This window comes from Engystomops pustulosus, chromosome 2 (genome assembly GCF_040894005.1).
Source record: "Engystomops pustulosus chromosome 2, aEngPut4.maternal, whole genome shotgun sequence".
Lineage (NCBI taxonomy): Eukaryota > Metazoa > Chordata > Amphibia > Anura > Leptodactylidae > Engystomops > Engystomops pustulosus.
This window is the reverse complement of record NC_092412.1, coordinates 63121653-63144681: the sequence shown is the minus strand read 5'-3', so window position 1 is coordinate 63144681 and position 23029 is coordinate 63121653. Positions and strand designations below refer to the sequence as shown.

General features: G+C 44.9%; 1 protein-coding gene across 1 annotated transcript; it reads right to left on the bottom strand.

The window, feature by feature from the left end:
* Positions 1-2689: 2689 nt before the first annotated feature.
* On the bottom strand, positions 2690-22376 carry NEMP1 (nuclear envelope integral membrane protein 1). The gene is given in 11 exon segments (XM_072134922.1): positions 2690-4326; positions 4940-4974; positions 4976-5003; positions 7763-7936; positions 8822-9047; positions 9706-9820; positions 10735-10828; positions 11217-11289; positions 12905-13121; positions 13517-13644; positions 22150-22376. Coding segments are annotated over 11 exon segments (1464 nt in total). The 5' UTR covers positions 22316-22376; the 3' UTR covers positions 2690-4118.
* Positions 22377-23029: the final 653 nt, after the last annotated feature.

The following is a 23029-nucleotide window of genomic DNA, read 5'->3' as shown; positions in this document are numbered from 1 at the left end:
CTTTATTAGGTACACCATGCTAGTAACGGGTTAGACCCCCTTTTGCCTTCAGAACTGCCTCAATTCTTCGTGGCATAGATTCAACAAGGTGCTGGAAGCATTCCTCAGAGATTTTGGTCCATATTGACATGATGGCATCACACAGTTGCCGCAGATTTGTCGGCTGCACATCCATGATGCGAATCTCCCGTTCCACCACATCCCAAAGATGCTCTATTGGATTGAGATCTGGTGAGTGTGGAGGCCATTTGAGTACAGTGAACTCATTGTCATGTTCAAGAAACCAGTCTGAGATGATTCCAGCTTTATGACATGGCGCATTATCCTGCTGAAAGTAGCCATCAGATTTTGGGTACATTGTGGTCATAAAGGGATGGACATGGTCAGCAACAATACTCAGGTAGGCTGTGGCGTTGCAACGATGCTCAATTGGTACCAAGGGGCCCAAAGAGTGCCAAGAAAATATTCCCCACACCATGACACTACCACCACCAGCCTGAACCGTTGATACAAGGCAGGATGGATCCATGCTTTCATGTTGTTGACGCCAAATTCTGACCCTACCATCCGAATGTCGCAGCAGAAATCGAGACTCATCAGACCAGGCAACGTTTTTCCAATCTTCTACTGTCCAATTTCGATGAGCTTGTGCAAATTGTAGCCTCAGTTTCCTGTTCTTAGCTGAAAGGAGTGGCACCCGGTGTGGTCTTCTGCTGCTGTAGCCCATCTGCCTCAAAGTTCAACGTACTGTGCGTTCAGAGATGCTCTTCTGCCTACCTTTGTTGTAACGGGTGGCGATTTGAGTCACTTTTGCCTTTCTATCAGCTCGAACCAGTCTGCCCATTCTCCTCTGACCTCTGGCATCAACAAGGCATTTACGCCCACAGAACTGCTGCTCACTGGATGTTTTTTCTTTTTCGGATCATTCTCTGTAAATCCTAGAGATGGTTGTGCGTGAAAATCCCAGTAGATCAGCAGTTTCTGAAATACTCAGACCAGCCCTTCTGGCACCAACAACCATGCCACGTTCAAAGGCCACAAATCACCTTTCTTCCCCATACTGATGCTCGGTTTGAACTGCAGGAGATTGTCTTGACCATGTCTACATGCCTAAATGCACAGAGTTGCCGCCATGTGATTGGCTGATTAGAAATTAAGTGTTAACAAGCAGTTGGACAGGTGTACCTAATAAAAGTGGCCGGTGAGTTTAAAAGATTATAAAGAAATCAAATAAAAGGAAGGTTTTTTTTTTTTAACAAACCAGTCTCTTTAATAAAATATATTTTACATTATTAAATCTACACAAACATGCTTCTTTATAAAAGATATATGATCTTGAAGACACAAACAAAACATGAAGAGACCCCCATAAGGTGTAAGGGTATGAACCTGTAGTACAGTACCAATGTAATAGTAAATGCATATGTAATCACTACTTAATCTAGGTGATCCATCTCAAAATAACTTTCCTTGCTTCTAGATGGAGAGTTTCAACATTGGACATCAATGTTATATCTTGGAATCCTTGGAATGTCAATCATTAGGACCACATGTATCACGGGTTCAGTAGCAGACATAGCCACAAGTACATGGATTAAGAGAATGGGCTGTGCTGATCAGGCCAGGCCTGTGGCAACAGATCTAGTGGTCCTGGACTCAAGCTCCCACCATGACAGACCAGTTCTAAAAAGGGAGTGATTCAATATTTTCTCTCCTATAGTTTGAACAGTCAAAACACATAAGTGGTTAAAATGTAGGAAAAGAGGAAAGGATTCCAGCCTTCTTGTGTAAATTGCATTTTATGGCTTCTTCATCAATATATTTACTTGTAAACTTTGTTGACCGAGGACATATCGGCTACTACCCATTATGACATTAATGCAGTAATAACATATTTTAACATGCATGGCTTAGAGGTTAAAGGGAATCTACCATCAAAATTCATGATGATAAACCAGGGGCACTTACTCATAGATCCAGGCTAATGAGCAAAGGGGAAATGCTCCTGAGCAATGTAACAGCTTGTGACACCACAGCACAGAGGTGCTCTAGTAACTCTCCCCCCCCCCCCCCCCAGAGCACTTCTGGCTCATTAGCATCATTTTAAACATTGCTTTTTAGGAGGCTATGGTTAACAAATAAGTAGATTACCACAGTGCCGTTGCCTGGATCTATGAATAAGGTTTATCGTGATGGATTTTGATGGCAGATGTATATAGAAAAAAGGGATTTGCACAAGAGGATATAATTTGTAGAAAAGAGGCAGAGTAGACTTTTCCTACATTGGGCTTTCTAAAATGTAGGAAACCCTTACCAATATTGACCGGTAAAAGCCAACCACCCACAAGCGACACAAATGAGTGCAGGAGCAGATGCAGCAAATTTGTCACAACAAACTTGATAATGGGCAAGAGGTTTAAAAAGGAACAGAAAGCAGCAGGACCCAGATCAATTTCAATAGGAAATGTCAATCCTTGTGTAGAGAGGTAATGCCGTGTAGTGATGGGCAGCATGGAAAGAAGGAAACGACGCACTTAGACTCTATATAGAGATAAAAGTTTTCTTTAAAGTGTCAGGGAAACATGAAATGTATAAGTAGAGCACCATGGTGTATGTACTTGGGGCATTTAAAGCATAACTTCAAGGCTATAAGCCATTTTTAATTCATAAATGAATATTACAAGTCATATTAAATTTTATATTATTTATCATCAAAGGAGAAAAAAAACCCAAAACTTTCTCCATTTTATTTCACCCCAAGTGGGTCTAAATAAACTTCCATACTCCAAACAGAAAGAGAAGAGAAAATTATTAAAGGATCTGGTGACTTAACTCCTTACAGGCACTGGAATCATCAAGTGAATTATTATCCAAATATGGAAGCAGTTATGGACAAGTGGCTAGAGAGTATTCGCAGTGCACAGACCTAAGCGCTACTTCCAGATTCCTTCTTTCCTGCAGGGAGCAAAAAAAGCCTTTTTTTTCATTAAAGATTGATATTAAATCACCTGCACTATTGACTTCTGAAAGAAAAAAAAATGGTTTCTAAAATTTAGTGATGCTCCAAAAAAATAGCAAAGTTCATTTTGATTGTAATTCAGTGTTGTGGTCAATGCACATAAAAAGATAATACACACACATACAAATACATGGCTCATACAGAGCACTAAGATGTTATGTCTCAAATACAGGTTTTATTACACAGGAAGGGGAATCTTTGACAAAAAAAAGCTAAGAAGCGGCCAGTACTGATTACTGGAGAGACCAGTGAGGTGAAAAACAAACACACACAAAAAAAAGAACAGCAGCAAACTAAACACAAAAATCTTTGGCATTTAAAAAACAAAAAAAAACAAATGAATTATGGAGCTGCTGTGTTTCCAAGGCAGCGCATGGTATAGTTAAAATAGTATCTTCACTTCTCCTCTTCACTTAAAGGGATTGTCCACATGCATCACAATTATGTTTAAAGAGAACCATTCACCGATGTCAGAGTCATTCGCTTTGGCAGCCAATATGCTAAAGAAGTTTTTTTTTTAACGGACAAATGTGTGGACGTGGTCTAGTAGCACCCATCTGACAGTAAAAGTAGCTAAGTTTACTGGGTGTTGAAATGGTCTTAATTGTGAACGAACAAAGATAAAGACCATTCCAGAAACAATAGAGCGGCACCTATTTCAGGGTCAAAAAAGTGGAAGTTAGAGGTAGAAGATCCTCTTTACAAGCAGTCTTGTGAATAAGTCAACCTCAGATGTTCTGGTGCCAACTCCTGATCCTTCATTTCTGCGGTTTCAGCACATCATAGTAAAAACATCTGGACGGGAGCCAGCACTGGACCCGAGGGGAGCACAGGGCTAGGTTTGTGAAGGAAGTCTCTTGTAGAATGGTTTTTGCATAGCTGCATAAAAAAAGTGCAGAAATTCTTTAGAAAAACTCAGATCAGGGATGTACAAAAAGAACTGAAAAGTTTTTGGTAAACATCCATCAAAATGTTGCGGAGCGAAAGCTCCGTATCCCTGTTAAATAGCTGGCTCATATACCTGTGCGTCCAGGAAGCGCACAGACACAAGTGTGAGAGAAATCTTATGGCTTATGGGCACGTGGTGTTCCTAGACGCCTCAATTGTGCGGTGACCCAGCCATGTTATTAGGTTGGTCTCTATGAAATTCTGAATAAGAAGCGTCAACGTCATCTTCAAAGTCTGTATCCCCCTCATTCCCAAAGAACTCGTCCTCAAAGAAAGATCCCCCGATGCCATACTCGTGTTCATGATGAGAAACCTCGTTGGACGTCAAGTGTGATGAACCTTCCACAAAGTCAGCGAACCTGATGGGTCACATAACCAAGAAGATTGTTACTAAAGTCATTAATAAATTACCAAACCTTCTGCACATTAAAAGGAACAGCCAGGAATACCAATTGATTGCCTATCCTCAGGTGGGCTCACAACACCCAACCCTTTCTCCAATAGGATGTTATACACCGTGTACACAAAGGCCGCAGCTGTAGTGGTGGTATCGGCCAATACACGGCCACAGTGTCAGCAGTTTCTGTGCCCGTGTTTACACAGCGCTAACTTATTATTGCAAGGCCTATCCTGTGAATAGGTCATCAATAGTTGGTCCTGGCCAACCGTTTAGAGGTTACATTTACACTTTGCGCTCAAACAAACGCAATTCAAACTTATCGTTGAAGAGTTACTCCCAAAGACAGACCTAAACACTTGTGTTCAGGAAAACTTGTTTTGCATTGTTAACTGGACAAATATGGGTTGCTACTTCCCACTTCTTAAAAATAATAATAATAATATGATGTTTTTTTATTACCATCATCCAGTCCCCTAAATTTGAAAACGCCAAATTAGAAAAATGTGTAAAAGACAGGAGTGACAAACAATCTAACTAGTGGATAACAAGTGCCTTAAGTGAAAAGTATGTACCATGTTCTCCCTTCCTCTTCTCTCTTTCCACTGAGGGGATACCATGGTCCTTGAATATTCTGACCTAGCGAGCAATAAGATATTTGCATCATAAAACTCACCGCTTTGTAAAAACAAGTATATAATCTAACATGCCAAGTACAGAACTAATGAGAATTAAAAGGGCTCTCCAAGCGGCACACAGACTAACATTGCCCTATCCATAGGATATCTCATTAGTATTTGATTAGTAGTGTGGAGACAGGCAGTGACGCTACACAAAGGTGAATAGCAGGGGTTGTGCACCACCACCAACTGCTACTGCCCGTGTTACACAATCATTGTAGTCTTTGCCAACTACAAGTTGCTGTAGGTAACCAAAATAAAAGCAAGAGTTGTCATGCCATCAGACCAGTTGAGTCTAAGCCAAACTTTTTAGAAGAGCTTCACTACTAAGCATGTACATAAAGTGCATCACACATTTAACACAACAAAAGGTCTAGATCTTGGGTGCACATCCTGTTTTCAACAGGCCATATGCAGTATACATCCTGCATATTGAGCTCTTCCATAACTGATGGAAGCTTTCATTATTGTAGGAGACCAGGGTTCAGATGAGAAGGTCTCACTGCTCCTCTTGTTCCACTCTGTATCCTGACTCTGTATGCGTCGGGGGTCAGGACCCTGAGCCGACTGGTCCAGGGGAGCAGGAGAGGTGAGTATTTGTTAATTGTGCTGAACTGCTCCTGTATCCACTTCTGCTCCTGGTTGTACTGCATACAATCAGCGGGGGAGAGCAAGGGAGCAGGAGAGGACCCAGGGAAAGTAGGTACTTGTCAGCTGTACTGTGCTGCTCCCAGGTCACCCTCCTGCTCCTGGGACAGTTCTGCTCCCAGTCCCGATGCAGCCACATACAACCTGCATGGGAAACAGAGCAGAGAGGCACAAGGAGGAGAGAAGCTGCAGTGTGGTGCAGGAAGGAGAAGATGTATTTATCTGCTCTTAGATTCTCCAGTATTAGTGGTCTGCCCTGGAGGTCCCCAGTATTATTACTTGTCAGTTTTATTAACCTTGTCTGCTCTGGTAATTACTGTACTGTGCTATTTAATTTCAGGGCCGGCATTTTATGGGGGGTTTTTTGCGTTGTGGTTGTTGGCTCATGTAGGATGCTAGTAACTGGTGTGGCACCTAAAGGTTACATTCACATGACCGTTGGGGGGACGTATAGGTGACTGCCGTATATACATCACCCATAAGCCAGCAATGGGCGCACAGCACGGTAAGGAGCGCTACATAGCTGCACCGTACCGTTCCATACCCAGGAAAAGATAGGATATGTCCTATCTTTTCCTGCATTACGGTGCCGTGCTCCATATATCTCTATGGAGAGAGGTGGGTGTGAGCAGTGGTCACCCCCCTCCTCCTCTCCCGAAGGCCCATGCTACGGCATGCCAGTCACACGTTCGTGTGAATGTAGCCCAAGGTTGAGTGGTGTAACAATGTTGCCTCAGATCAGGAATAGGACATTTTTATAATATATTATTTGTGGACTTTATTCATAGCTTATTGAATTAGCTTATTTTCATATTGTGCCAGGTGTCCACTTTAAGAAGAAAAAAAAAAAAAAAGAAAAAAGAAAAAAAAAAAAAGAAAAAAATATAATAATAATAATAATAATAATAATAATAATAAAGGATTCAGGTTTCAAGTGTTAAAAGTATGAACATTGTTTAAGCAGTGGAAAACCCCACTGCTAATGACCATTATTGGTGACCAAGGTAACAGACGCATTGACACTTTTCTCCACTAGATGTCGATATGTCACTGCAATCTACACACTAACACAAAACAAATCCACCCAGGTACCACATGGCACTTCTCTTATGAACATAATCTACCAGAAAATACATTTATATGCACCTTCACAAGTTGCCATAACCAAAAACAAATTTTTTCCCCTTTTCTGCATTCAAGTTTCCAATGTTGTTGTCGTAGGTTTCAGGGGACAGATGTGAACATCATATATTATACAACTATAATAAAAGTAGTTAAGCACTGAAGCACCAGCTGTCCTAAGCAGGAAAACTAAACTGAGCCTTGCCTAAAATAGCATCTGCCTGCTGATTTACTCTGTCCGGCCTTCCCACATTCTTTCCATACAACTCTCAGGAGCTTTAACTCCTCCAAGACTGGGACAATTTTACATAACATGTTTTTTTCTCTACTTAACATTACCGAAGCCATGACTTTAGTCTTCCCTTTATGGACCCGTATGCAGGCTGGTTTTCTGCAGGACATAAACTTACTGGTGGCAGCTATATTTATCCTACGTACCACGGAGCTGGATTATAACATCATTACAAGAAAATCTAACATCAAAATTGAGCATGGATAATAGATCCAGGTACCACGACTGTGGTAATCTTATATTTGGTATCCATTGCCGTCTCCTTTTGAAAACCAAAGTAAAATTATGGTAAGGAGTCTGAAAAGTTCTTGGGGTTGTTAACAGAGGCCCTCCATACTGTTCACTGCTTCACAGGCTGTTACACTGAGTAGAACATGTCTCACCCAACCCCCTACACACTCTCACCTTACACTGCCTATGTAATGTAGCTGCAGCACAAAGTGCAGGGGGTCCCATTCTGCTCATTGTAACAGCCTGTGAAGCTACAGCACTGAGGGGCTCTGGAAAAACCCACCAGAGCACTACAGGCTCATTAGTATAATTTTAAAAGGAAGGAGGCTCCTGGCTGCAAAAGTAACAGACTGGACCTATTATGTTAGATGTTATGACTTGTTTAGATAGGTCAGTATTATCAGAAGACAAAAAAAAACCTTTACCTTTTTGGTGATTGTATACGTGAGATCACCTTCCAAGCTTGAAAATCTGGGCTACTGCAGTACTGCCGCAAGTCTTCCAAGGCTTTCCTAGTTTCTTCTTCCCCCTGCTTCCTGTATTCCTCCTCTGTTAGTAGACGAGGTGGCTCAGGCCTGCGTCTGTTTTTAACTAGGATCCTGTAACATTCCCAAATGAGAGAAAATAGCAAGGTATTCATTATTCTGAAATTAGTTTTTCCTGGTCCTCCCCACACCCGTTTTTATGATAATTGATCCTGAGGATACATAATCAACGTGTGATTTGATGACATCCAAAATGCAGACTCTGAACCGATTAAAGGGATTTACAGCAAATAATTGATATGAATTGTGCAAGGAAAAAAAAAATCATACCATTTTCCAATATATTTTCTGTATCAATTCCTCATGGTTTTCTAGATCTCCGTTTGCTGTCATTCTATACGAAGCTTCTATGTTTACTTGTTATCAAGCCGTGCAACCCTGTGACATCACATGACCAGGGACAGATTTCTATCCACAGAAAGTAAAACATAGAATCTTTCTATAGAAGGACAGATATCTGAAAACCATGAAGAATTGATACACAATTTCCAATAAAATTTCTGTAACTTCCCCTTACAGAAACCATATCAATCCCTCTATAAATTCCAGCACCTTGGAAACCGCAAATTGTTGTGTGGCCTGGGGCAGGGATGGATTAAGATGGCCATGGGCTGTAATTGTGGCCCATCTCAAATTTAATGGCATTTAGTACCATATGAAGGAAATAGAATCAAGCTACCCCTGTCCACTTTTAGTTCTACAGATGGAGGACCTACAAAGGTCCTGAATGGACCCTGGTGTACACATGTCTTGAAAGTTTGACGATTTCAAGGCTGGAGGTCCTTTTCATTATTAGCTCTACAAGGCAGCATCAAACTTGGAGATTGATTCGAGTTGTCACGGGCCACTTAGAAGCCTTGGGCCCCTGGCGGCTGCCCATACCAAAGATAGGTAAAGTCTATGAAAAGAGTGATGACAGACAGACGTCGTGCTAGTTACCTGTATAAGCAGTGTGCCCATCGAACTGGGTATTCAATCTGCTTGGTACAAAATGCAACTACAATCATCGCCAGTGCCACGTTCCTCACTTGAATGCCAATGTACATGAGCAATAATCCAAGAAGTTGTAGAGTCCAGTTTAGCAGGTTTATGCTCCGCTCGTTTTCCAATGGTCCATATTTATAGCAAACGGCAAAGCTGATGAAGCCCACAACGCCCAAATAACCTAAGAGACAGAATAGTTGTGGGAGGTGGAATAAGTGGTGGAAATATATTAAAGGAAACCTACCATTTCAAATGGTAGGTTTAAGCTGTAAACACCGAGCACCAGCTCAGGGTGAGCTGGTGCCGGTGCTTAGTTTCGTTAGTGTTAAAACCGCGGTATCGTGGTTTTAACACTTTTTAAACTTTATAGCATAAACTGCTTCGGCGCTGAGTGCGCACGATCGTGCGCGCGCAACGCCTGCGGCATTTCCTGTGTAGGCGCGCGCACGATCGTGCGCACTCAGCGCCGAAGCAGTTTATGCTATAAAGTTTAAAAAGTGTTAAAACCGCGATACCGCGGTTTTAACACTAACGAAACTAAGCACCGGCACCAGCTCACCCTGAGCTGGTGCTCGGTGTTTACAGCCTAAACCGACCATTTGAAATGGTAGGTTTCCTTTAAGCTTCTAATCCAATATTAAAAGCACATTACACAGAAAACAACATCACATGTAAAACAGAAGTGATTAAATGGCAAAGAAAAGAAATTTCCTTTTGGTGCAACTGCGAACATCTACCTCAGTGATAACAACTAGACGTGTACATCAATAGTTCATGTATTTAGCACAAAAAAAAAAAATGGTGAAAGTAACATGTAAATAATGTTATACTAACCATACCTAGTAGATACTGCCAGTACTCCGTGCAGATTCCCTGGAAGTTCTTAAACACCAGCTGGATGACATACAGGGAGAAGGACCAGCCTCCCACCAGCAGCATATAGAAAGGGCTTTTCTAGAGCAGGCGGATAAGGTAGAAATAAGGCAAAGAAAAAAACATCTATATATTCAAACAGTAAAATAGAAGGTCAAAGTTCTGTGATCAGATGGTCGTGCCAATTTATCAGGATCTGTTTCTTTGAAGCCGTATGTTTATAGCCATGTAGATAGCACATATATATATATATATATATATATATATATATATATATATATATATATATATATATATATATATATATATATATATATAAATACACACCATGACAATGTCAAATTTTAAATAGTAATTTCTCCTTTACTCTGGCATCTTGAAAAACACTTCTGGGTCCAATTAAAAATGAGAATCTCCCCCTTTAATATGTTATCACTATGTGAAACAGATCTGGAGATCTCCACTGTAAAAGTTGCAGTAAAAAAGTCCAACTAACTTTAAGAGTGAATATCGACAGTGCAGTTTCACTTAGATACTGGTATAGTATTAACCGGAGACACTCTTTTTTAACAGGACACCAGAATTGTGTTTCTAGGTGCCACTGTTCAGGAGATATGACCGTTTGAAGCAAGCCCCCCCCCCCTCTAGCCAGTTAGTGGACAGCATAAAGAGCTGCAGACACTTTGCAAAAGTACATGCACCCTCTGCCTCTGAACATAGAAAATGCTGATGAATTGACAATGTACATATTTATGTACCGCTTGTTAAATTTTAATGGAAAAATGACAAAATAAAGCAAATTTTTCATATTTCTAGTTATTTGCCTGCCACTGTTTTACAGTGGCAAGTAATTGAAAATTGTAAAAGAGCCACTGATATGGGAGCACATTACCCCCTTCCCTTTCAATACCATGTACGCCCTTTGTATGAATAAGAATAAAAGAGCCAGCTTACACCCATAGACAGGTATCATCATAAAAGTTTATGAAAAGTACCTTAGGCAGCAGCCTGGACAGCAGGAACACAAGGATCAGTATTGAGGCCACCATCCCCACACTCATTCCAGTGCCATAGTAAAAAAGTTGACTTCTGTGAAACAGACAAAACAGAGGAACAAATGGTCCTTTGTAACTATATCTTATGGGAGCTTTGGGACATTTTTATTCATTTATTGATTTATTCATTTAGATTAATGACGCATTGCTCGCCTGCTGAATTTAGAGGTCTGTGGGCGCAGTTCTGTGGTCTGCAGTGGTATAGACATAACTGCAGTTTTCTACTGCTCCCACACTAGACAGCAGGGTCACTGCTCTTCCTTGCACGGGGGGCCCAACGGGTTAGGCCGACAGGTTTTTCCCAAGGCCCCTGAGAGGCCGACGGAGAAATCAGTATGGATGGTCAACTAAGGTGTTAAACAGTCCAATATATCTAGCACACACAACATTATCACATTATTGCATCAAAGACCAAAACCTACCGACTTAGAGAATCTCCATAAAAGAACAAGAAAAGACCAATAAGGAAGATGGCAAAGAGCTTGGGATCAAAGCCTGCAAAATGGTAAAAAACATGTCAGGCATGGCAAACATATGAACAGACCTAGAGTACAGGCTGTGTCCTTAAAAGGGTTAACCCATAGTATTAACTATTTTTTTTTTCTATTCAACTACCCCCGACAAGAGGCAGGAAAGCTCGATCATGCAGTCTAGCTCCCTGCGCCTCTTCACAGCCATTCAGTCTTATTCCACCGCCCTAACCTCTGACATCAGACACTGCAAATTCCAAGTGCTCTGTGCAAGCATGGGAAGTCAATGGAAAGAGACCCTGAGGCCAAGTTCACATGTGACGTTGCGTTTTTTTGGTTGCGGTATTGATGCATTTGAAAAGACGCTCCTGTTCTTTAAATGCATGCGTTTGCGGCCCTTCTGTCTCCATGTTACGTTTTGGCCTTTGTGTTGCATTTTGTGATGCGTTTTAGCATATGCGTTTTGCTGGATTTTTTTTTTTAATCAACATCCCAACTTTGAATGCATTTTTTAAGGATCTAAAAGTCAATTGCTTTGAGCTGAATAGGATTATAAAACGCAGATGTAAACTGGTCTCTTTTGGCTGGTCGTCAAAAACGCAACAAAAAAAGCAATGCTATGCCACCGGTTAACGCAGCCTCAGGGTGCGGTCCCAGGGGACATTTAACATAATGGAACAGCTGAAGAGAGATTTTCCCAATTAAATTGCTGTGAACATCTACGCTTATTACATCTTAAACATATTAACGGTTATGCTTTGTAAACGTAAATGTTAACGGCTATTTATTTAGGCAAATCTCTAGTCAGCTGTTGCATTTCATTTTAAAACGCATGCGTTAAACTACTCGCCGTTTGGCATTGTTTTAAAATGTAAAACAATGTTTGCTCATTACCAAACACTTGCTTTTCTATGGAAGCGCATATGCAATCAGGCCAAGCAGCACCCACAGGGGACCAATGTGAACGCAGTCTGAGAATCTGTGAAGAGGTGGGGGTGCTCAACCTTGGAGTGACTATATCAGCAATATGAAAGGAAGAACAAAAGTGTTTTTCTAAGCTATGGAGTCATGTATAGGAGTCAAAAGAAAATCTGTGATCACATTGTTCTTCCTGTATTTTCTGGACTAAACCTATAATCACTGAACTCAATTCAGCATGTCTGTTACAGGAAATCAAACAAACACTTGGAGCGGATTTCTCAAACCACCCTTGCTCAAGGGCAAAAGGGTTAGGAAAAGCTTGAAGAAAGCCAAAACCAAACAGATTTTGGTCCCTTGTAAATAAACTTCTGCAAATGACTTCCTTCTCCACTTTTGTTACGGATGCCTCCAGAGAGAGATATCACTACATGTATCTGGACCTTCTGAACGAAACTCAATTTGGTAGAGATCTACTTCTCTAACCATAATCTAATAATAATTTAAAAGGTTGTATATTTTCGAGACAAGCCTGCTAGTGAAATTAATTGTTAGCGATACTGCACTCTGGCTAATGATGACCACTTAAAGGGGTTCTCCACATTCAGAAAATTGATATTTGCTTCAAGTGGCTGCAGCAGTACTGGTGAGTCTGCAAGTTAGAATAATCCATAGAAATTATGTGAATAAATTGATTAAATGTAACGTTACATGCTACATACCTTTATAAAGGATGACACTATAACGAGTGTCTGCACCATTTACATGCACTTTAATGCAGGTTTTATTGCTGTGCAGATCCACATTTATGTAGGTATCATTTAATTTCTCTTTAAAAAAGGAAAAAAAGTCAGCAAAATTAAAGCCTTCTAATTCTTTCAGCTTCTCTTCACTATCGACCTGCGTCACTCGAATCATTCCGGTGCTGTTGACCCGAATCTATAGTATATGAAGAAAATAAAATGTATGTTAAAATGCACACATAAACCGATGTGTATTACAGCGGATTATTGCTGCTTTACAACTGTGTGTGTATAGATACATAGAGCATATAAGCGCTATGGAATTTGATGGCACTATGTAAATAAAGATTTTTTTTTTTTTTTTCAGAGCAGGTGGAAATGTATTGTACCGCATCTCTGTGTCTGCCTCTATTCCTGGATGAGGCGCACAATAACAAATGGAAAAACTGATGGAATAACTGAGATGTGGACTGTCACCAAGTATAGAATAGTAAGCATCTTATTTTCGCTGATAAAGCATATTTTGATATTCAGCCATTTGCAGAATCCTTAGATGCTGGGTATTGGCACCTACACTGCTCAGGTTCCTACCTGCACTTTAGTCCAGATGTCAAACCACTTTGGTTCTAATGTTTTCTTATAGCAGAAATTCTGTGATGTATTATAGGTGTCAGACTTCCTTTCGATCAGTTGGATGATTTTTAATTTTTCATTTATTCCTTTATGGGAAAGAAAAAATAAAAAAATAAAGATATCATACAACTTTCATATAAAAAAAAAAAAAGAGGCATCAATCATTTCAGGGGCATATTGCCCAACACTGACAATGGAGAGAAAACAACTTCCAGGATTGCTACATTGAGAAATATGGTGGGTCCACACATAGAAATATCACTAGCAACCAATTATTCACAGTGTCTTCATTAAGCCGGTCATTCATGAAGACGGGAAGATCAGCGGTGACGTAGATTGCTCCCAATGTAATGTGTTGGAGCACCATGAGCAAGGAAGGGTTACTCATCTTACACTTACTTATAGATGCAGGCACTGTACCTGTGGTAATCTTTTATATTTGTTATCCATGGCCTCTTTCATTCTAAAATCAACTTTCAAAATAATACTAATGAACCTGAGGGGCTACCCTTGCCCTCTGTAAATTGGCTTTACAGGCTATTACACTGTCGCAACCTGCTCCCTGCTTCCTCAACACTTGTTAGCACTTCAGGTTTCAGTCTCAGGGGAGGTGGAGACCTTGCAACTGTCTATAAAGTCAAGGCACAGAGGGGATAGGGTAGCCTCACAAGCTGATTAGCACAATGTTAAAGGTTGATTTTAGGAGGAAGGAGGCCAAGGATAACAAATAAAAGAAGATTACCACAGTCATAGTGCCTTGCTTAGGTGTCCTTGGTTTATCAGGCTGGATTCTGATGATAAATTAATACGTTACTTAATATATACATACATCTAAGTTGCAGACAAACATGTGCAAGAATGATAACACTTTATTCTACAATGACTACACTACAGTTAAAAATTAGAATGGAAGTCTGTGGGATCAGAGCACATTGCGGGTTCATTTCCATGGACTGTACATGTTCATCTGCAGCCGGGCTATGGGCATACACACATACAGCAGCGTGTGTGCAGATTAAAACCACATATAAAATGCATCAGAAAAATATACATAAATCCTCCAGTAAAACATTAAAGGGGTTATCCGGATGTTAAAAATTACTTATGGCCGGGCAGGGCTATTTTAAAATAATAAACAAGTACTTACCTCCTCCGGCACCACCAGTGTCCCGCGTCACGGTCCGTTTGATCCGTGCCCCTGTTTGTTTACAGGGGCACAGTAGCCGCGCACAGGGAACTTCTGGTCCGCGATGTGGCCGGCTCCTCCTATCCGTCCCTATTACTCAGCGTTGTACGCGCTGGGAGATGGTGTCGGATGGGAGCTTCCGGCTGTGCACCCTTGTAATCGCACAGACAGAGGTCGCATTAACGCCTCACCACGCGTCATAGACGCGTGATGAGGCGCCATTACCCCCCAAAATAATTGCCATGCGTAAAAGAACGCATGGCAATTATTCCCTGTAGCGCACAGGCTGAGCGGCCCGGCGCGCGCTGCAAAAGAGGGAAATGTCACTAGCGCGATCGCAGCGCGCTCCGGGCCGCTCAGCGGGGCACGTGACTAAGGGGCGTGCCGGAGAGACCCGGAGTGAGAGCACCGGCCACAGGGGAGACATGTGGACAGAGGGGCTGTCCCCGCGACGGGACTTAAGATCAAGGCCGGGTGAGTGTAGTGTGCTGTGTGTGCTGTGTGCGTGCTGTGTGAGTGTAGTCTTGTGTGTGCTGTGTGTGCTGTGTGAGTGGAGTGTAGTGTAGTGGTGTGCGTGCTGTGTGAGTGGAGTGTAGTGTAGTGGTGTGCGTGCTGTGTGAGTGGAGTGTAGTGTAGTGGTGTGCGTGCTGTGTGAGTGGAGTGTAGTGTAGTGGTGTGCGTGCTGTGTGAGTGGAGTGTAGTGTAGTGGTGTGCGTGCTGTGTGAGTGGAGTGTAGTGTAGTGGTGTGCGTGCTGTGTGAGTGGAGTGTAGTGTAGTGGTGTGCGTGCTGTGTGAGTGGAGTGTAGTGTAGTGGTGTGCGTGCTGTGTGAGTGGAGTGTAGTGTAGTGGTGTGCGTGCTGTGTGAGTGGAGTGTAGTGTAGTGGTGTGCGTGCTGTGTGAGTGGAGTGTAGTGTAGTGGTGTGCGTGCTGTGTGAGTGGAGTGTAGTGTAGTGGTGTGCGTGCTGTGTGAGTGGAGTGTAGTGTAGTGGTGTGCGTGCTGTGTGAGTGGAGTGTAGTGTAGTGGTGTGCGTGCTGTGTGAGTGGAGTGTAGTGTAGTGGTGTGCGTGCTGTGTGAGTGGAGTGTAGTGTAGTGGTGTGCGTGCTGTGTGAGTGGAGTGTAGTGTAGTGGTGTGCGTGCTGTGTGAGTGGAGTGTAGTGTAGTGGTGTGCGTGCTGTGTGAGTGGAGTGTAGTGTAGTGGTGTGCGTGCTGTGTGAGTGGAGTGTAGTGTAGTGGTGTGCGTGCTGTGTGAGTGGAGTGTAGTGTAGTGGTGTGCGTGCTGTGTGAGTGGAGTGTAGTGTAGTGGTGTGCGTGCTGTGTGAGTGGAGTGTAGTGTAGTGGTGTGCGTGCTGTGTGAGTGGAGTGTAGTGTAGTGGTGTGCGTGCTGTGTGAGTGGAGTGTAGTGTAGTGGTGTGCGTGCTGTGTGAGTGGAGTGTAGTGTAGTGGTGTGCGTGCTGTGTGAGTGGAGTGTAGTGTAGTGGTGTGCGTGCTGTGTGAGTGGAGTGTAGTGTAGTGGTGTGCGTGCTGTGTGAGTGGAGTGGAGTGTAGTGGTGTGCGTGCTGTGTGAGTGGAGTGGAGTGTAGTGGTGTGCGTGCTGTGTGAGTGGAGTGGAGTGTAGTGTAGTGGTGTGTGTGCTGTGTGAGTGGAGTGTAGTGTAGTGTAGTGGTGTGTGTGCTGTGTGAGTGTAGTGTAGTGTAGTGTAGTGGTGTGTGTGCTGTGTGAGTGGAGTGTAGTGTAGTGTAGTGGTGTGTGTGCTGTGTGAGTGGAGTGTAGTGTAGTGTAGTGGTGTGTGTGCTGTGTGAGTGGAGTGTAGTGTAGTGGTGTGTGTGCTGTGTGAGTGGAGTGTAGTGTAGTGGTGTGTGTGCTGTGTGAGTGGAGTGTAGTGTAGTGGTGTGTGTGCTGTGTGAGTGGAGTGTAGTGTAGTGGTGTGTGTGCTGTGTGAGTGGAGTGGAGTGGAGTGTAGTGGTGTGCGTGCTGTGTGAGTGGAGTGTAGTGTAGTGGTGTGCGTGCTGTGTGAGTGGAGTGTAGTGTAGTGGTGTGCGTGCTGTGTGAGTGGAGTGTAGTGTAGTGGTGTGCGTGCTGTGTGAGTGGAGTGGAGTGTAGTGTAGTGGTGTGCGTGCTGTGTGAGTGGAGTGTAGTGTAGTGGTGTGCGTGCTGTGTGAGTGGAGTGTAGTGTAGTGTAGTGCGTGCTGTGTGAGTGTAGTGTAGTGTAGTGGTGTGCGTGCTGTGTGAGTGTAGTGTAGTGTAGTGGTGTGCGTGCTGTGTGAGTGTAGTGTAGTGTAGTGGTGTGCGTGCTGTGTGAGTGGAGTGTAGTGTAGTGTAGTGCGTGCTGTGTGAGTGGAGTGTAGTGTAGTGTAGTGTAGTGCGTGCTGTGTGAGTGGAGTGTAGTGTAGTGTAGTGCGTGCTGTGTGAGTGGAGTGTAGTGGTGTGCGTGCTGTGTGAGTGGAGTGTAGTGTAGTGGTGTGCGTGCTGTGTGAGTGGAGTGTAGTGTAGTGGTGTGCGTGCTGTGTGAGTGGAGTGTAGTGTAGTGGTGTGCGTGCTGTGTGAGTGGAGTGGAGTGTAGTGTAGTGGTGTGCGTGCTGTGTGAGTGGAGTGGAGTGTAGTGGTGTGCGTGCTGTGTGAGTGGAGTGGAGTGTAGTGTAGTGGTGTGCGTGCTGTGTGAGTGGAGTGGAGTGTAGTGTAGTGGTGTGCGTGCTGTGTGAGTGGAGTGGAGTGTAGTGTAGTGGTGTGCGTGCTGTGTGAGTGGAGTGTAGTGTAGTGGTGTGCGTGCTGTGTGAGTGGAGTGTAGTGTAGTGGTGTGCGTGCTGTGTGAGTGGAGTGTAGTGTAGTGGTGTGCGTGCTGTGTGAGTGGAGTGGAGTGTAGTGGTGTGCGTGCTGTGTGAGTGGAGTGGAGTGTAGTGGTGTGCGTGCTGTGTGAGTGGAGTGGAGTGTAGTGTAGTGGTGTGCGTGCTGTGTGAGTGTAGTGTAGTGTAGTGGTGTGCGTGCTGTGTGAGTGTAGTGTAGTGTAGTGGTGTGCGTGCTGTGTGAGTGGAGTGTAGTGTAGTGGTGTGCGTGCTGTGTGAGTGGAGTGTAGTGTAGTGGTGTGCGTGCTGTGTGAGTGGAGTGTAGTGTAGTGTAGTGCGTGCTGTGTGAGTGGAGTGTAGTGTAGTGGTGTGCGTGCTGTGTGAGTGGAGTGGAGTGTAGTGTAGTGGTGTGCGTGCTGTGTGAGTGGAGTGGAGTGTAGTGTAGTGTTGTGTGTGCTGTGTGAGTGGAGTGGAGTGTAGTGGTGTGCGTGCTGTGTGAGTGGAGTGGAGTGTAGTGTAGTGCGTGCTGTGTGAGTGGAGTGTAGTGTAGTGGTGTGCGTGCTGTGTGAGTGGAGTGGAGTGTAGTGTAGTGGTGTGCGTGCTGTGTGAGTGGAGTGGAGTGTAGTGTAGTGGTGTGCGTGCTGTGTGAGTGGAGTGGAGTGTAGTGGTGTGCGTGCTGTGTGAGTGGAGTGGAGTGTAGTGGTGTGCGTGCTGTGTGAGTGGAGTGGAGTGTAGTGGTGTGCGTGCTGTGTGAGTGGAGTGGAGTGTAGTGGTGTGCGTGCTGTGTGAGTGTAGTGTAGTGGTGTGCGTGCTGTGTGAGTGGAGTGGAGTGTAGTGGTGTGCGTGCTGTGTGAGTGGAGTGGAGTGTAGTGGTGTGCGTGCTGTGTGAGTGTAGTGTAGTGGTGTGCGTGCTGTGTGAGTGGAGTGGAGTGTAGTGGTGTGCGTGCTGTGTGAGTGGAGTGTAGTGTAGTGGTGTGTGTGCTGTGTGAGTGGAGAGTAGTGTAGTGTTGTGTGCGTGCTGTGTGAGTGGAGTGTAGTGTAGTGTTGTGTGTGCTGTGTGAGTGGAGTGGAGTGTAGTGTAGTGTTGTGTGTGCTGTGTGAGTGTAGTGTAGTGTTGTGCGTGCTGTGTGAGTGGAGAGTAGTGTAGTGTTGTGTGTTGTGTGTGCTGTGTGAGTGTAGTGTAGTGTTGTGTGTTGTGTGTGCTGTGTGAGTGGAGTGTAGTGTAGTGGTGTGCGTGCTGTGTGAGTGGAGTGTAGTGTAGTGTTGTGCGTGCTGTGTGAGTGGAGTGTAGTGTAGTGTAGTGTTGTGCGTGCTGTGTGAGTGTAGTGTAGTGTTGTGCGTGCTGTGTGAGTGTAGTGGTGTGTGTGCTGTGTGAGTGGAGTGTAGTGTAGTGTTGTGTGCGTGCTGTGTGAGTGGAGTGTAGTGTAGTGTTGTGTGTGCTGTGTGAGTGGAGTGTAGTGTAGTGTTGTGTGTGCTGTGTGAGTGTAGTGTAGTGTAGTGTTGTGTGTGCTGTGTGAGTGTAGTGTAGTGTTGTGCGTGCTGTGTGAGTGGAGAGTAGTGTAGTGTTGTGTGTGCTGTGTGAGTGGAGTGTAGTGTAGTGTTGTGTGTGCTGTGTGAGTGTAGTGTAGTGTAGTGCGTGCTGTGTGAGTGGAGAGTAGTGTAGTGTTGTGTGTTGTGTGTGCTGTGTGAGTGGAGTGTAGTGTAGTGGTGTGCGTGCTGTGTGAGTGGAGTGTAGTGTAGTGTTGTGCGTGCTGTGTGAGTGGAGTGTAGTGTAGTGTAGTGTTGTGCGTGCTGTGTGAGTGTAGTGTAGTGTTGTGCGTGCTGTGTGAGTGGAATGTAGTGGTGTGCGTGCTGTGCGAGTGGAGTGTAGTGGTGTGCGTGCTGTGCCAGTGGAGTGTAGTGGTGTGCGTGCTGTGTGAGTGGAGTGTAGTGCTTTCTGTAGTGGTGTGCGTGCTGTGTAAGTGTAGTGTAGTGGTGTGCGTGCTGTGTGTAGTGGTGTGCGTGCTGTGTGTAGTGTTGTGCATGCTGTGTTTTACCAAAATTTTCATACTCCTCCTCGGGTAAAAATACTCCTCAAAAATGGTGAGAGGAGTATTTTTACCCTTCTGGAAAAATGTTAGTGCGACCTCTGCGCACAGAGGAGCCGGACCGCGGGACATCAGCAGTGCCAGACGAGGTAAGTAGATGTTTATTATGTTTAAATAGCCCACCTCAGCTCGGCCCTCAGTAAATTTTAACACCCGGATAACTCCTTTAATATCTTTTCACCTTCCCATTTCAGCACAGCATTAATATGCCCTAAAAGTCTGCAAGTGGGTGGTAGCCATCAGATACATGGTCAGTAACTGCATGAGACCCACAACATTATGGATATGAAGATCACCCAAAGTACATCTACCACCAGGATGAAGGACGTTATGCAAATGAGCCTGAGGGGCTCCTATAACACTTATGGAGCCTGGAGCCCCTCAGGTGCATACAGTCCTTCATCCTGATGGTAGATGCCCTTTAAGGCTGAGTAATTACCAGCTTCTGGTTGAAATAGAAGCCATTAGTTTTGTACATATTGTGTGGAATACATCACTGACAGGACAAGAAAGGGCATTTTTGGGGGCATACTTTGGTTTCCTTCTGCTCCACCATAGACTGAATATTGAAGCAGAAGCTCACACGTGTGACACAGGCCCCTGACCTCGTCATGTACAGGCGTCCTCCTGTATACTGCTATATACACGTGTGACACAGGCCCCTGACCTCGTCATGTACAGGCGTCCTCCTGTATACTGCTATATACACGTGTGACACAGGCCCCTGACATCGTCATGTACAGGAGTCCTCCTGTATACTGCTATATACACGTGACACAGGCCCCTGACCTCGTCATGTACAGGCGTCCTCCTGTATACTGCTATATACACGTGTGACACAGGTCCCTGACCTCGTCATGTACAGGAGTCCTCCTGTATACTGTTATATACACGTGTGACACAGGCCCCTGACCTCGTCATGTACAGGCGTCCTCCTGTATACTGCTATATACACGTGTGACACAGGCCCCTGACCTCGTCATGTACAGGCGTCCTCCTGTATACTGCTATATACACGTGTGACACAGGCCCCTGACCTCGTCATGTACAGGCGTCCTCCTGTATACTGCTATATACACGTGTGACACAGGCCCCTGACCTCGTCATGTACAGGAGTCCTCCTGTATACTGCTATATACACGTGTGACACAGGCCCCTGACCTCGTCATGTACAGGCGTCCTCCTGTATACTGCTATATACACACGTGTGACACAGGCCCCTGACCTCGTCATGTACAGGCGTCCTCCTGTATACTGCTATATACACGTGTGACACAGGCCCCTGACCTCGTCATGTACAGGCGTCCTCCTGTATACTGCTATATACACGTGTGACACAGGCCCCTGACCTCGTCATGTACAGGCGTCCTCCTGTATACTGCTATATACAAGTGTGACACAGGCCCCTGACCTCGTCATGTACAGGCGTCCTCCTGTATACTGCTATATACACGTGTGACACAGGCCCCTGACCTCGTCATGTACAGGCGTCCTCCTGTATACTGCTATATACACGTGTGACACAGGCCCCTGACCTCGTCATGTACAGGCGTCCTCCTGTATACTGCTATATACACGTGTGACACAGGCCCCTGACCTCGTCATGTACAGGCGTCCTCCTGTATACTGCTATATACACGTGTGACACAGGCCCCTGACCTCGTCATGTACAGGCGTCCTCCTGTATACTGCTATATACACGTGTGACACAGGCCCCTGACCTCGTCATGTACAGGCGTCCTCCTGTATACTGCTATATACACGTGTGACACAGGCCCCTGACCTCGTCATGTACAGGCGTCCTCCTGTATACACGTGTGACACAGGCCCCTGACCTCGTCATGTACAGGCGTCCTCCTGTATACTGCTATATACACGTGTGACACAGGCCCCTGACCTCGTCATGTACAGGCGTCCTCCTGTATACTGCTATATACAAGTGTGACACAGGCCCCTGACCTCGTCATGTACAGGCGTCCTCCTGTATACTGCTATATACAAGTGTGACACAGGCCCCTGACCTCGTCATGTACAGGCGTCCTCCTGTATACTGCTATATACACGTGTGACACAGGCCCCTGACCTCGTCATGTACAGGCGTCCTCCTGTATACTGCTATATACAAGTGTGACACAGGCCCCTGACCTCGTCATGTACAGGCGTCCTCCTGTATACTGCTATATTGACGTGTGACACAGGCCCCCGACCTCGTCATGTACAGGCGTCCTCCTGTATACTGCTATATACACGTGTGACACAGGCCCCCGACCTCGTCATGTACAGGCGTCCTCCTGTATACTGCTATATACACGTGTGACACAGGCCCCTGACCTCGTCATGTACAGGAGTCCTCCTGTATACTGCTATATACACGTGTGACACAGGCCCCTGACCTCGTCATGTACAGGAGTCCTCCTGTATACTGCTATATACACGTGTGCGCTCCCCGCACCTGTCACCATGGGCGCAGCCATCTTCCAGGAGGTGCCCAGTCCATGTAAGTCAGGCAGCCCGCAGTGATAATGACTCCTCATTACCTGCCGCCGCACACAGGAGAGAAGCCAGGATTAGCAGCACAGTCACCATCGCTCCACATCCAGACACTTCTCCCGCCATAACCAGGGACTCAAATGTGTCATCCAACCGAGGCGTGACACGCAAACACCTTACAAGGGATGGCGCTGCTAATGATGTCACGGTCATGTGATCCCTCGTCTCCGCACACCACGTGATCACACAGGATGAGGGAGGAGAACAGTATCCATCCTTGTGTCCTGTCATGTATGGCACTTGTAGCATGGAGGGGGCTTCACCTACAAATAATACATTGTAGGATCTGCTCAGGTGAATCTCTGTCACCAATTCTGTATAAATGGCTGAAAATAAATGTCAGTTTTTCACTTAAAATGACCATGACAGACGCCATTGACGTCAATGCTGTGGGATCAGTCATGTGAACGATCCACAAACTGCTTTAATCCCTAGAATTGAACAGAAAAACAACCTACAAAGTACAAGTCTGAACACGACCCAAGGCTGTCACCGTCCATGGGCCCTTCTGTTCACTGTCTTATGTGTGACAAGATGCCATGTCATGGTGCAGCAAATCTCCAGGGATGTCATGTCCACAAGACCGCAGTGATCGCCACAACAGGCCGCCTTAAAGGGGTTGTCAGGGTTTGGCGCACTGTTTTCATTAATATGGTGCACCCTGCACTGGTCCAACTCTTTTTATTGTACACTTTTAATATAGAGCAAGCGGCCCAATTCTGTAGAGTTGCTGTATTAAATGTGGTGCACGGTCCAACAAATGAGTTGCATTGGAACGCCCCTTTAGGTGTGGAATTTTGTCTTGTGCCAAGAATAGTGCAGACGTGACACAAAAGTGGCGCAGACACTTTATTAATACTTGTGCAA